Source organism: Tenebrio molitor, chromosome 3 (assembly GCF_963966145.1).
Source record: "Tenebrio molitor chromosome 3, icTenMoli1.1, whole genome shotgun sequence".
NCBI classification, from domain to species: domain Eukaryota; kingdom Metazoa; phylum Arthropoda; class Insecta; order Coleoptera; family Tenebrionidae; genus Tenebrio; species Tenebrio molitor.
The window spans coordinates 2,820,342-2,835,390 of record NC_091048.1 but is presented as its reverse complement, the minus strand read 5'-3'; the positions used below and the strand labels follow the sequence as shown (position 1 = coordinate 2,835,390).

General features: G+C 36.9%; 1 protein-coding gene across 8 annotated transcripts in view; it reads right to left on the bottom strand.

Moving 5' to 3' along the window:
• Positions 1-15,049, bottom strand: part of pdm3 (pou domain motif 3) — a 189,258-nt gene that overhangs the window by 10,652 nt on the left and 163,557 nt on the right. For 6 of the 8 annotated variants that reach the window (XM_069041023.1, XM_069041021.1, XM_069041025.1 and 3 more), the window contains exons 3-5: positions 3,784-3,952; positions 2,464-2,622; positions 2,067-2,270 (exon numbers count right to left, since the gene is read on the bottom strand). In XM_069041023.1, the coding sequence (XP_068897124.1) occupies positions 2,067-2,270; positions 2,464-2,622; positions 3,784-3,952 (532 nt within the window). Of the gene's footprint in view, positions 1-2,066; positions 2,271-2,463; positions 2,623-3,783; positions 3,953-4,593; positions 4,710-15,049 lie in introns of those variants that run through there. The other 2 variants (XM_069041028.1, XM_069041029.1) reach the window with 2 other exon arrangements.

Below are 15,049 nucleotides of genomic sequence, written 5' to 3'. Positions count from 1 at the left end.
AAAGCGGTTTAAATTAACAAAAAGTTCAAATTCAAGCAAATATGTTAAAGAAAAAACAAAGTATAACTTCAAACAATTCAAACTTAACCTCACTTACACAATTTTAGAACAATAATAATTTATCGATCAATAAATCTTATAAAAAATTTAGAAGAATTAATTATTTTAAAGAATTTAGAACCATTATTTGGTATTAAAATAATCCTTGACATTGAAAGAATCATTTTGTGATGTTTAACTGGTTCCTACTTTTTGACCAATAATGACTGGTAATTGACCGATCAAGAACCGGTCAACTTTGACCAAAAATAAATGACCGGTCATTTATCCATCACTAGTCTCAGCTAAGACTTTCGAGGCTAATATCTCGGTTATTTGCCAACGGATTTTTATGAAATTTAAAATGCAGATATCTTAGACCGGGAAGGTTCAGTTAGTAATAATAAAATTACCTCAAGTTAAAAGATGTAATTTTAACACATGTTTCCTTTATCGAAAATTATGAAAATTATTAGATTGTTAAACATTAAAAAATAGGGGTCTACACAAAGAATTAAGTAAATCACTTGAATGATTCAACGAAAAGATTAGATTTTGTCGTTAAAAATTTTGGACACCTTTAAAGTCTGTCAAAATTGGGCGCGCTTTATTAGAAATGTCAAATTGTGAAAATTTATTGAAAATACTCTAAAAATAGACTACAGCGGCAGAAATTTCAATATTGTTGAAAAAGGAAAAAAAATGCCTATGGAGAGTGTCGTAAAACTATCCAAATGTAGGCTTTACAAAATGTAAGGTTAAGACAGTCGTCAATTTATTTGAAGACACAGGAATCGTACGTGAACTAAATTACCTTGCTAAAATATCCCGATCGTGTTTTAGTCCTTTATGAAAGAATTAAAGCATCCAGTATAATAAATTACGTCCAAATGTTGTCTTTAACTTTGTAAGTGTTTGTAAGGTTAGCAAGATAAACGTCAAATATGTCACCTGCGCTTCTCCGAAAAGGGATGATCAAAATTCTGCAAAATTGCGTGTTTGTTTCATACGCGTCTACGTTTTTGCATTTGCAGCCACGTTTAACACAGTTTTTTGCTTTTTTCTTGCAAACCAGACGTCTTTCAAGGACGAGTTTTTCCCTACAGCATTTTTTATTGACGATCAATTTTTGATATAAATCTTAAGTGATTCAACATTTTAAAAAGACATCTAAAAATTACGTTTTTAAGACTTGGGTGATTGCATTAATGAGATTTTATTCTTCACCGTCTAAAATATCTGCATTTTAAATTTCACAAAAATCCGCTGGAAAATAACTGAGTTATTAATCTCGAAAGTCTTAGCTGAGACACCCTGCATTATATTTTTGGTTAAAAGAGTTAAGGTGATTACGTCATCGCTTATAATGACGTTATAGCAAAACAGCGTTGTCTGAATGTGCCCCTGAATTGGAACTCTTTGGAAGAGAATATTATATAAATTCTAAACAAATACAGAAAGTTGACAAATGGAACTGGATCTGGCAACGTTGCACAATGTTACCAACGTGTTTTCTTTTCCATAAACGTTTATTCCGAACTGTTAGGTATAGTCAATTCAGGTCTATTCGGATGGTATAACTTTGACGTCATTAATGACGTAGGTAACTACCTTAACTTGTGAATAGAATATCCGATAGAATAGCTTAAGATGTTTAGATAGAAAAATGCAACATTAGGAACATATAATGGAATTGTTGAAAGATAATAAGGAGAATATTATAAATATTTTGGAATAGATACAGAGGACTTCCTTCCTCGTGGAAAAAAGTACTACTTTACGCACTCGTTGCATAAATTACTATTCCTTAAAGTGATTCAAATTTTATTTTATCTTCAGTGTTTGTTACAATGTACAATTTTTATGTTGTTAATTTGAACTGCAAAAATTTAACGATTTGCAAAAATTCTCTTCATATTTTTCTCTTTTTAGAAAGAACCTAATTTGTTAAACGTCAAAGACGTCTCGAACTGGACGTTTTAAGACGCCGATCATCGACTAGTTTACACAAATTCGACTCGTGTCACCTTGTGACGTGGGTATGAGCAGTTGAGCCCCTTGGATGCCTTGGACGAGTTGTCCAGAGGCCAGGATGAACTGCGGCATCGGTGCCGGCTGTTGCGAAGACAAGAGGGGGTTGGGCGGAGGCGGCAGCGTTGACCCCGTCGACTGAGACGGGTTGAGGGTGGCTTCTGTGTTGCTTCCTGACTGACTTGTCCTGGGGGTGGCCACTGCGAAATTATTATTAATCGATTAGCGATAAATTCGAGCTGTATCACGAAACGGCCACAATGGGGATGCGTATGAATAAGACTAATTAAAAGGAGGCTTATTTCCATTGTTATTACGTAATTAAATTCTTGGATAGACGTTAGAGGGAACGTTAGATTTGCATAACAATAACAAAGGATTTGGAATTAGTACCTGAAGCACTGACGCTGAGGTTAAGTGGTGCGTTCACTGCTGGGTTTCCAGTCAGGCCGGCCATGTTCTGCAGGCCGGCCGCCAGCGAGGCCACTTGAGGAAGACTCTGCTGCAGGGATGCCAAGTTCTGGAGGTTCTGCAGCGTCACCAGGCCCGCCACTGAAACATTACATCGCTCAAACATCTACAAAAAAATTCGCGTCGCATACGCAACGGTTGAAACATTTACATTTTACCCACACTTGCAATGACAAGAGCGTTCACTGTGAAATTACCTGCGCGATAATGCGTATGAAGTGATTACCAAAATAATTGCGAAATAATTATTTACCCTGAATTCTGCTACCAATAACATAATGAGCAAGATTTCCTGGAACATAAAAAAATTCTCGCTTTTTCACGTTTCGGCTGGCAACTCATAATTTTACTCTAAATACAGAGAGAAGGCTATAAAGTACTCAGAATTCACAAATGATCGAGCTTCGTGCAATACAGCTTGTCTAATTAGCTAGTGGAGGATTCACACGCTATCGACTAATTTGTATTTAATTTTTAACTAGTCGACAGCGGTAATCTGTTATTTCCTAACCAGAAGATATTATTTCTACAGTTCTTTCCTAGGTTGTGGCGATACTTCAAGACTGTAATTACAACTTTCTTCCAAATTAGTAGAACGTTAAAAAACAATTACTTGTTAGGTTTTTTGGGTGAACAAAAAAAATCAAGAGGTGTCAAGTCAGGTGATCGGCTTGGCTGCGCTCCCACATTTATCAATTGGCTACAAAGAAGAAGAAGTATTCTGAACAATTGTTTGTGCCGTGTGAGCATTAGCTCAATCTTGTAGGAAATAGCCGTCTGTGGGTTCCGCATCAGCTAGTTGTTTTATAGCCCAAAAACGAGTCTTTGTAACTGGATGCAATGATACCTCAATAACATTATCGTTACGGAAAGATGAAACCACGCCTCATCACAAAAATAAAGAAATGTTTTGCACGTTATTATGAAGTAAATTGTTGTTGCAGCAATGCCAAATTGGATTCGCGGAAATAAAATCACGAGGTAAGAGTTGGTAACCCAAGAAATATTTGTGTGTGTGTAAATCGTTCTTAAGGTTTCTCTGGAAGATTTTTAGAAAAGTGGAAATTAATTTTGGAGCGATGCTTTTGACGAAGGCTGTCCGATAAGTTCTCGATAAAATTTGTGACGTAATAGCTCCTAGCAGCTTGGGTTTGAAGGGTTAAAATCGTGCGAATGAATCTACGAGTCGCTTTCGGTTTCTGGATACGCGTTTGGAGTAGATAATAATCGTGGAGGTCTTACTTCCGTTGAGGTGAGCCGCCGCCGAGACGTTGGGCGACATCTTGGAGTCGGCGGCCATCGCCTCCTCCAGCCTGCCGTGCATGGCCTTGGTCCCCAGCGTCAAATCGGTGGTGCCGTCGACCCCCGAAGCCGGCTCTGGCGAGCCGACGCTGCTCTCGCAGTCACTCTCCTGCGGAAAAAGAACAGAGGAAAGGGTTAGCGCGGTGGATTTTTCTCGTCCTTAATAAGGGGGGCGAAGTTTGGCGAGCGGCGGTCCTTTCCGAACCCAAACCGCCGTAATATATTCGTCCGAGTATAATCTATTCTAGTATAATGATAATCAAGCAAGCAGGGAATAGTCGCCGTCCCCGGCATAATAAGGGCACGGGTTGGGGCGGGGGCGTCGGAGGGATCGGACAGCGGCCGGCGAGGCGAGAGCTCTTTGTGTAGTTAGTGTAATTAGTGCCCCTCTCGCCGCACCCCCCTCACGCCGAGTACCTTATTTAAATGCAAATGAGCTTCATTTCGCAATATTAATGTGCCCCATCCCTGCGTCTGCCGCCCTCGCTCCGAAGGGTTGAGAGCACATTCGGACAGGGCAGCGCGTGCACGGCTTCAATCATACAATGGGGGCTGCGAAGTCCGATTCCTCGCTGATGGGAGGGGCGGCGCGGCGGGGTGGATATAGACGAGGCTAGGAAATAACCCGAGGGCTGAGGGTGGGAAGTGGGTTTTTAGATTGGGCCCTCGTCGACTGACAGATCTATCGCTCTTGTTTAACTTGACAATGTTGGAACCCATGAAAATTTTATGCACTTTCAAAACTCCCACCTAGTGGAGGCTTGGATGGGTTCTTGGGAGAACTTAATAATGGAGGCACCCCACACGACAGGTATTCGTTTCATTATTATTTTACTCAAGTTTTGGCAATGCCAATTTCAGAGTGACATTTCAAATGACAGCTGTCACATTTTTACCGCCAAAAATATGAACACATTTAATTTGTAAAATCGTAAATCGGTTTGTATAATTTTTAGTTTATTTTTGATTGTGTGTCCCAAGCGTGAGAACAGTTGAAGTAACATCCACCAGAGGCTAGTGCAAACTACTTAATATGTTATAGATAACGAGTAACACACACGCCACAACTGACTGATTAAAATCAATCAATTTCCAATAGCCTTAAGTATCCACACAACCATGGTAACAGTTTCTATAAGTAGATAACTTATGAGCATAATTACATCTCACAAAAGCCACTTTGTCAATGGCCACTCTCAATTTTGTGAACCTTCACCTACTCATAATCGCCGATCTTTGCCATAAAGAAATAATTAATATCTAAATAAGGCGAACACTTTTAAGAAACGAAAAACCTCTCCACCTCATAATTACAACTCATTAAAAAAGATCGTTGTGCAACACTCCGACCCCATTAGCACGCCCGATTCTTTTCGGTCTTGACAACGTACGATTTCGATTTTGACACGTTCGGAAAATGGCAGTTTGCGCTTTTATCCATCGAGTCCGCTTCCAATGAATTTATTCCAAGTTAAAACGTAACGCCGCCCGGTCAATTAATTTATTGGTGCGTCAATAAACTGTTTGACAAAACAAAATGTACGTGTTGACAAAGAGCCAATTATAGAATACAAATTTTTAAGTAGGAAGGGTGGAAACGTGAAAGAGCGGAAAAGTCTCAACGGGGAGAAGAACGGCGTTCCACAGGGGTCTGCTCTCGGACCCCAAATAGACAAATGACAACAATTTCATATTCAGCTGTAAAAGTACAAGAATTGCATTTCATGCAAAATGGCGGTAATGTTTAACTCTATCTTTTGCCAACAAGTCACTGGTGATTAAAAAATGTACAAATAAAAAAAACTGCTATTTATAAATAATATTTTTATTTTTGAAATAACGTTGTGTTAATACAAGTAAGTAGTGACTATATGGAATTACCAATGATCAAATCGATCAAATGTGTGACAGTAAGAAATGTTGTATAAAAGCATAGTGAATTTCTATATTTCCTAGGTAATGTGGAAAATCACTAGTTATTCTACAAAATCACGGTAACATATTAGTAACTGTAATAATTAGGAAGATTGACATCAGCTACAATAAATTTTGTTGTAAAACGAGTAAACACCAAAAGACTAAAAATAAAATACAGAATGAACCAAAAACTAAGTATGTACACGTGGATAATAATAAAGTACATATTATGAAAAAGAACATAATACAGCTTATTTGTTGGAATAAGACAATGAATTATGACACTCAGAACTTCACAATTTTTTGTCTTTTTATACAAAGTGTCCCACTTAGACAGAGCTTCATGAGCTGTACTCCATAATGAGCTTTGTGTGGGAGATATCGAAAGAAGTTATCAGAAAAAGTTGTCCAGAATCTAATTTTGACTCCACTTACCGAGTTTAAATGTAAAACTCCCGGTTTGATTTTTCAAAATAAGTTGTATTTTTGATTTTCAGATTTGAAGAATGACACGAAAACAAATAAAACAGAAGTAATCAAGTATTTGGTCAATATTCGAAAAAACTGAAACAGATTGGAACACAAAATGAGTCTGAAAAATAACTGAAATTACTGAAAATTTACGAAGAAATCAAAATCGAAATTTTGGATTGAAATTTGGTGCCTGGAATCAAAATTGGATTCTGAACAACTTTTTCTGATAACTTATTTCGATATCTCTAAGACGAGGCAAAGTATGGAGAATTGGTTCTATTCGCGAGATCGCAGTCGGCTGAGTACAACTTACAGTTGAGTTAAGTACCCGAAAAGAAGTACCTTATGAAGTTCTACGAGTGCACAAAAGTTCAAATCTATACTTCTACATAGTTTAACTAACGGCAGTGATTCTATAAAACCACTAGTGAAAGTGGGTTAAGTGAGTTTGATCTCATTTGGACTACTGTTCTTTTCGGCGAACGTGTAGAATTACTAGGGACAGTATGCGATTTCGTACTTTCACCGTAGTATCATTTAAATGAAGAGAATCTCCAGATTGGACCGTATTCTGGAGCGCACAAAACGAGCTTGTCGGAGACGTCGGATTCGATCCAGCGTCAAGCTTAAGCTCCCTTTCGAAAAGCGTCGGACTAAAAACGAAAGGATAAAGTCCTGGGCGATTTGACACCGCAAGTGTAAACACGTTGGCGTTCCGAGAGCGGGCCAGGACCTCGAAAGCCAGTTATGGGTGTATCCATTAATAATTAATCGTACTGCTTGAGGTTAGCATTTATTTGTTAGAGAGCCAAGTTAGTCGGGGTTGTGGAACGGGACTTCCCTCCTCAAACAGCCCACTCCTGTATTATGTAGGAATATATTTTGCCGGCCCTCGTCGTGCATTAGCATTATTTACGCGGCTGTTGATCCAGAGATTATGCATACACGCTGACGGATAAAGATGATTGAGAATCACGTGATCGCAAATTGTAGTCGCTACCAAACGACGTCTAATTCTGTTCTAATTTAGCTCGGCGGACAGTTTAATCAATAGACTTATGTGGAGCGTTACGGTGCAAGAAGCTGGACCGGGTCTGGCCCCCCTCGACTGCATAAATTGACCGAGTCGTCGGGGGCGAAGTTGCAGTCGGTCTCCACCGGGTGTATAATTCAATCCGGGCTAAATATTTTAGAACCAATCGAAACCAAATATCTGACGAACTAATTAATTCTGAGCTGCTAAATGTTTAATCATCCCTGGCAAGGTCCAGATTGTAAATTATACATGATTGGCAAGGATAACGCAATTGTAAATTACAGCTGGACAAATAGCGTCTAATTCTGTTCTAATTAAATACAACAGACAGAATAATCAATATGGGCTTAAAAGGGGTCCGTCGTAATGAGTAAACCTACGGACGGACGGAAAATGCAGACAATGCGCTTGAAAAATGGCATATCCGTTTATTATCGTTACATTCGTTTATTTTGCGCATTCAAATATAGCGGACAATGTTTTTGATCGGTCGTAATTAATATTTACGTAGACCGAGACACACACACACGTCGACGCGATATACGAGGCGAGGGTTTGCAACGCCGTCCTTCCAGAGTGGCGGGGAGGATTTCAAAAAAAGGACAGTACACGTGCAATCGATAACGAACAGAAAACGATGCTCGATGGATATCGCAAAATTGAAAAAAATTGTCAACAGGAATGTTACTGCAACAGCTCGAGCAAGCTCTCTGTTTTTTTTTCCAAAACTTGCAAGATTACATCAAATGCACAAGGAAAAACTAGAGACATCTTTTCTCACAGAACTATTTACACATATACATTTACAATACATTTCCAAAAAAAGCTGGATATTGAAATAAAATACCCAGCTCTTTTTGAGCAATGTATTGTGGGTTGCATTTTCAGTTCCACCGGGGTCATTATCACTCGTGAAATACTCTGTATTTCGAAGATATCAGTTCGCAACAATAAGGTGCTCTTCAAGAACAAATCAGAACAGGAATGTTAAGAGATACCAATATGATATCTATTTTTCGCCTCAGTTCCTTCTTTGTATCATTTTGTTTTTAGGTTAGAATATAGAAAGAGGTCAAAAGGAGTGAGGAAGCCGTGTGTTTATTAGATTTTTCTTTACTGGAATAAACTGTTGCAACATTTTGTTGAAACTGTTCTCGACTGTTGTTGCTTGATGAATAGAGTAATTGTGGGTAGATGTTAAATATGAATTACAAATTAATAAATTAAATTTAATACAATTAATACAGGGGATAATGAGCCCGACGGAATTGAAAATGCAACCCACAATACGTTTCCCAAAAAAAGCTGGATATCCAACTCTTTTTTAGCAATGTATTGTGGGTTGCATTTTCAATTCCGGCGGGCTCTTATCACTCGTGAAATACCCTGTATAATCTGGATATAATAATGAAATAACTTATAAATAAAATTTATTAAGTAGTTATTTATGTAACAAGTGAATAAAGTAATACTTTTTTTTACGAGAAGGAAAATTTGGCGCACGAGCGAAGCGAGTGCGCAAATCCGCCGAGTAAAGAAAATATGTTCTCGGTACAGGTTTTGATATGTTGGAAATTAATAAATCTGGATAAGTGGAAACAAATATGTATCGGAAAAAATTGTCTAAATATTACTTAAAAAATACCGTTTAAAAAATAATCGTGCAGGTAGTGTTGTTTTTGTATTAAAAATAAAATGAATTCTTTCTTCATGCATGTGTTGAAATTTGTGATTTTCCACTGAACAGATTCTTGTAGGATTCATGAAATAAAGCAATCTTGTAAATTCTATACTTCTTTGATAATTTTATATCTTAGTGGCAGATAATGCATAAGTAACATTATTTGCTAAAGAGATGATAACAAAATAAGATAAAATTGATTAAGTGATGAGTTGAATTATGTAATTCCAATGTAAGATAAATATATCGCAGGAAGAAGCACATTTAGGAAATCACTTGAATGTGAAAAGCAAAAATCGATCCGTAGATTGAGTCACACAAGAATAATTATTATCAAAAGAAAAGGACGTCCTAACTGTCAACAACAGATGCAGGAAAAAGGAAAAAGAGGAAAATTTACCTTATATGCCTCAAATAAGAAGATTTCAGTAGAAATCGCTTTTGAAATCAGCTAAACAGAATTATGATTAGTTTGATATCAAAACCATATTATCAATTTTGTTTGTCCAAATTTTTTTTTTTTTGACAACATGGTGAGTTTAAAAATACACTTTGAGCAGCTATAATATCGTAAATGTAAAAAATATCGACTGGTTGATACCCCTGAGTGTTTGATGCCGACAATTAAAAATTCTGTTTGCCGATAAGAATTTTTTATATGAAGGATCAGATCAGATTTCATCACATTAGAAATCAAAGGACAAGCATCGGACCTGGTGGAGGTCAATTTTAGGAAAAGATGAATATATGAAAAATAAAAAACCAATTGTTTATTGTACACAGTGAGATGCAAGAATCTGTACAGTAATTTATGTGAATTTTACTGGCAACGTTCAAAATTAATCTTCACTTAAATTAATTTATACGAGCTCTAGAACTAAAATTTACTTTAAACTAAACAACGAAGTTCTTATTTTAATTATACACGGTTATTGACCGTAGAGTTCCCGCGAAAATTTAATGTTATGCAACACAAAATACAGTTTAAAACAGCACCTAGATTTAATTTTAAATAATTTATAATTTATAATCCATGGTGGCATCAGTGTCAATCATTTTAGAGTCTGAGATAATAAAAATTTTTTATCATGTATTCAAACGATGAAAAAACAGACAAATAGGCCTATTTCTAAAGTTATTGTCTAACTTTGATTTCTTCCAATATTTCTTCTTATTTATAACCTTACATAGAGAAGAAAATGTCATTTTAAATTTTAAATTAAATGAAACTATTTTGATCCCTTATTTGTAAAACGTTAAACATGGCATCTAGCAATTTGAGTATGTATGTTCCAAAGACACAATCATTTCACCTATATGAGCTCAAATCCGTCAGTATCTTTATATAATGTTATTCATAAATTATAATAAATAACTTCCCATTAAAAAAAATCAAGAGACAAACAATGGAAGCATTATGGTTCTTATCTATCAAAGTTTCGTTTGCAGAAACAATTTTGATTTTAATTTTGTAAAGAGATGTAAAGGGGATACCGTTGGCTGATTATCTTTCAAAAGATCAAACGATGATAGAAGAGTACTTGAAAAAAAATATGCTTGTTCCATGTCTGTCTTATTCGCCCGATTTAGCTCCGTCTGATTTTCTTTCATCTATTCTCAATTGACGACAGGTAAATCAATAAACAAAGTAGGTACATTGAAGCTCAGAAGGAATAAAAATGTTTGTCCCTAATCACTGTCGCTTCTTCGAGTATCCAAAAGGTATATTCATGTGATTACTTGGCTGCCTAAAAACAAGGGGCTTTGAGATTAGGCAATATAAAGTAACAAATACCTAATTAAAATCAAACCGCACAACAAATTTCGTATGTACAATTGATTAAAATCTTATTAAAAAATTGCAAAACCACCACAAAAACAACTGTATTGTTTTAAAAGAAAGAATGTGTTGTCGCGAGCAAAAAATTCTGGTCGTCAATGTCATTTCAAAATTTGGTTAGATTGTCACAAATTAAAAAATTTCCCTGCCTGATTATGCCCACGTCAACAAAATGTCAAAAAAAACATTAATCATTGTCAATTAATGTCATACAATATGATGATAGGTTATGATATTTAAGACCGTTTTACAACAGAGCATTTTCCATTGCATCAAAGCATAATTTTGACGACCAGTTTTTCTTTGCTCGCCACAGTAACTGCTATGTGACATTTGACTATTTTTATTCACTTATTTTTAAAAATCTCTTGCTAGATTGATAATGTGACAGTAACGTATAATTTCTTCCTGTATTCTTTAAACTGATATTTAAACAATTACCTAGTGTTTAAAATATGAATGTTTTTGGGTTAGGCTTTAGTCATTTCTTTAGATAATCCTCAACAGCTTTTTCAGATTCTGAAAACCTTCCAGTTGATTTTTCTTTACACTCCTTTACACTTCTCGCCAGAATGAATTTGTTGATTGTATCTCTAATATAGGTTACCAAAACGTTACTTAAAAATATTTTCTAAAGTTGCAGGGCAAAACTTTCCTAAACTAAGAAAGCCAATACTAATTATTAAAGTAAGTACAGTGTTAGATCTGTCGAAAAAACTCTTTTCATTCTTAGAACAGAACACCTGTACACTGATAATAAATAATAAAAACAGCAAAGTGACAAGCATGAACTATCAAATGTCAAATTTACAGATTCAGAAGAGGCGGCAAATTTACAATAAACCTGTATTTTTTTTTTCAAGAGATAGTGTTGCCTTTTGACTCAAAACCACTTTTACCAATCACCTGTATCATTCGCCTTTTTAGCACCACCTATCGGTGGCGTTGAAAGTCGTTTGTGAACGCACTTTTTGCGTTGTTTGTCTTTAACTCTGCAGATTGACGAGTGGTGCGTTCACAATCGACTCTTCAACGCGAACTTTGAGGAGAAATTTAAATGAATACCCGATATTGTAGGTGCCAATAACAAAAAAAAAAATTAGGTACATTTTTAATCCACGTTATGTCTTTTTTATCAAGAATTTTTCTAGTTTTACAATTTTCGAATATGTATTGTGTTTTTCTTAAATCCAGCTCTACAATTCTACAATTACATTTTCTTGCAATAATAAATCTCCTCTTAATCGCGGCCTCAAATGCATAATTCACAACCCGCCGATGTAATTTTGTCCCCAATCCGAGTCCAGCTAACTCCCGTCCGATAATTATCGTCAACGTTGAAGCAGACACTGGTTAAATGACGTCAAATGTACACAATTAATATGCGCAATTGGACTAAACAACTATTTAAATATGTAATTTAAATGTCCGGAGGCCAGACTAGAATCATCATCGTCTAGCTCAACGAATTAACGAAGAAAGCGCTCCGAAAAAATTCGTCGAGACTGCTTTTTATGGCGTAATTAGCTGACTTATACTCTAATGCCCATCACTGGGTCAACAGCACAAACGCAACAATAAAGGTGGTTTTACACGACGCGCCTACGTTACGTTAAGTCGTCGGTTGGCTTTCGGCAGCGCTCGGTCACACCCGGCGTCACGTGTAAGGTTCTCGATTATAAAAGGTAACAACGGTTGCCACCAATATTTCCATCTCACTTAATTTGGCGTAATGTTAAGTTATTCTGTTTGACAGGTAAAATTTCAAGTCACAAAAATCCCTAAAAATTGTGTATTTCTGTCTTTGTCACACTCACGGCATTTCTCTCTTTTAATTTGGAGTGTCAAAAATGAACAATGAGTTGTCGTTACCTTATTTATTTATCATCGAGAACCTTAGTCACGTGACGTCCACACTGCCACCTGTCGGTCACCTCACCACAACACCGCCTTCGGCGCACAAATGAAAAAACCGACGGCGGCGATCAATTAAAAATATATTTCGCTGGCAGGAGCGCTGTATTCCCCAGGATAATGAGATTCGCCGCCCGCAGGACAATGCCTACTTGAAAAATGGCCATGTGCGGAGACACACGTCCATTTGTTATCATTACATCCGTTTATTTTTCGCATTCGAATAATACAACGGACAATGTTTTTGATCGGTCGTAATTAATATTTACGTAGCTCGAGACAAATCTACGTTTATTTAAAAGGTTCGTTGCTTCCGTGCGTGATGCCAGTCATCACAGTCGATATTCATTGTCTCTTGTTTTCTTTCCATTATACGGTCAAGAAAAAACCAACTGCAGAATCGCCGCCATTATAATAATGACGGCGGGGACAGTCCCGAAATAAAACGCTTCGAAACGAATATTCCAACGGGTCTTGATTGATGCATTTTTCGGTATCGTAAACACACACGGCGCTTTAATTATTGATTTTCCTAAGTGCATTGCTTTTATATCTGTGCTTTATTTGCTGCATTTCCAGTTTTTTTTACAAAAATCAGACCCAGCTCATTATTAATATGCCTGTTTGACGAATACTAAATATTTTCGTTCAAATCAAAATACATTTAAAATTCGCAAAAAACACGAATTATCCACGGTCCAGCTGCAACATATTTGAAATATTTTAATTGGGGGAAAATCTGTACACGTGATGTGACGCAGAGGTCTAAATACCACCCCTGCGTGATACCGCTCAAGTGAAGTAGCAATTTGTATAATTATTTGTTTAAATTATTACACGATGTGTTTATATTAGTTGCACAACGATTACCGGTACTAAATTATCATTAATTCCAAACATATTATTTTTCAATGAAGTCTGTTATTCGAAAATTATCAATTAGTAAACAATTTATGAACCCGGCAATTATTTAATTAGTTGTAACGATAATTGGAGTAAAATTGTTGCGTTGCAAATAAGATAATTTAACATCATGGATTTGGAAATAGGAATAAAAACTACCTAACATGGTTTTGGTTTCTTGAAGGTGAAAAGGTTCAGAATGCCAAACAGGAGCTACGCAATAAGTATCTTTTTGTGCAACCGTACGCGAAACGAGCACTTCGCGTACCTAAAACAGGCCGCGAAATTCAATTTCGCGGCAGTTGCTTTTAACGCCGGCCTTTAAAGTAAACGTCATTTTAATAGGATTATTACTAAAATAAAAATAGAGGCAACGGAGCGCGGTTTTCCCCGGGTCAACCCATTCAAGCACTGACCGAGTACGATATTGCTTAATCACGCTGATCGAATTATTGTCATCAATTTTCATTTCTCGATCAATACAAAGTAAGTGAAAGATCCAGTAAAAGATATGCGTTAAGAGCTGCATCATCACCTAGAAGCGGCGCTACCTCCGCGTCCGACGAAATAAAGTAAGCGATAATCAACGCGTCGGCGGCGGTATCGGTGGCAGCGATTGAAATAACACGGACGGCTCTGGCATCGAGACGCCTTGCTAATTAGCATAAAGATAAGCCCCTGTTCGTAAGTAGAGAGAAGTAGAAGTGTAGAGAGTGTGGAGCACACGCTGCTCGATGAATAAACATTAGCAACCCTTCACATTATGCAGGCAGTTCGTATTAAACATTCTGGCCAATTCAATTATAGAACAGAACACACATTTCATATTCCAGATCTATCTCTCAAAGCCTCGGCCACCGGCGGGCGGCTGTCTGTTGTCAACCGCCCTTCCACAGGCTTTGTCAACACGTGCATTCATACTGACAAGACTACAACTCTCCTGATTACAGATTTATCGTCGGCCTCCTTGTCATTCAAACGATCTAGGCGCATCATAATAATTATAATCGTTATTACTACTACGTGTAACGGTTTATTTTTCTACCAGCAGCAAATCCAAAGACCTAGATAAATCGCTCACTCAAAAGTCTAGATTTGAATCTAATTGAATTTTTGTCGAACGTTCAGTGAAAACAATACATTTGTTCTAGTTTGTGATGCCCTCCAATAAAATTGTAATCAATTGAAACGATGGAATTTGGTGTAGCCCCGTGTGTTTAGGCAACCAGTAATAACATCTTTAGTCGAGTACAGTTACACCGTGTATTGGAGGTGGAAAATTTCACATTCAAGTATGATGCAAGAATTTTCGTTCCTTGGAGTCCTTGCGGTCGGGGAGGCTCCGCCAGTGTCCACCGCACTCAAATAATTTAAGAAAGAAAAAGTGAAGAACAATCCCAAATAGACACCCACCAATCCAAAAACTTTAGAATATTTACAA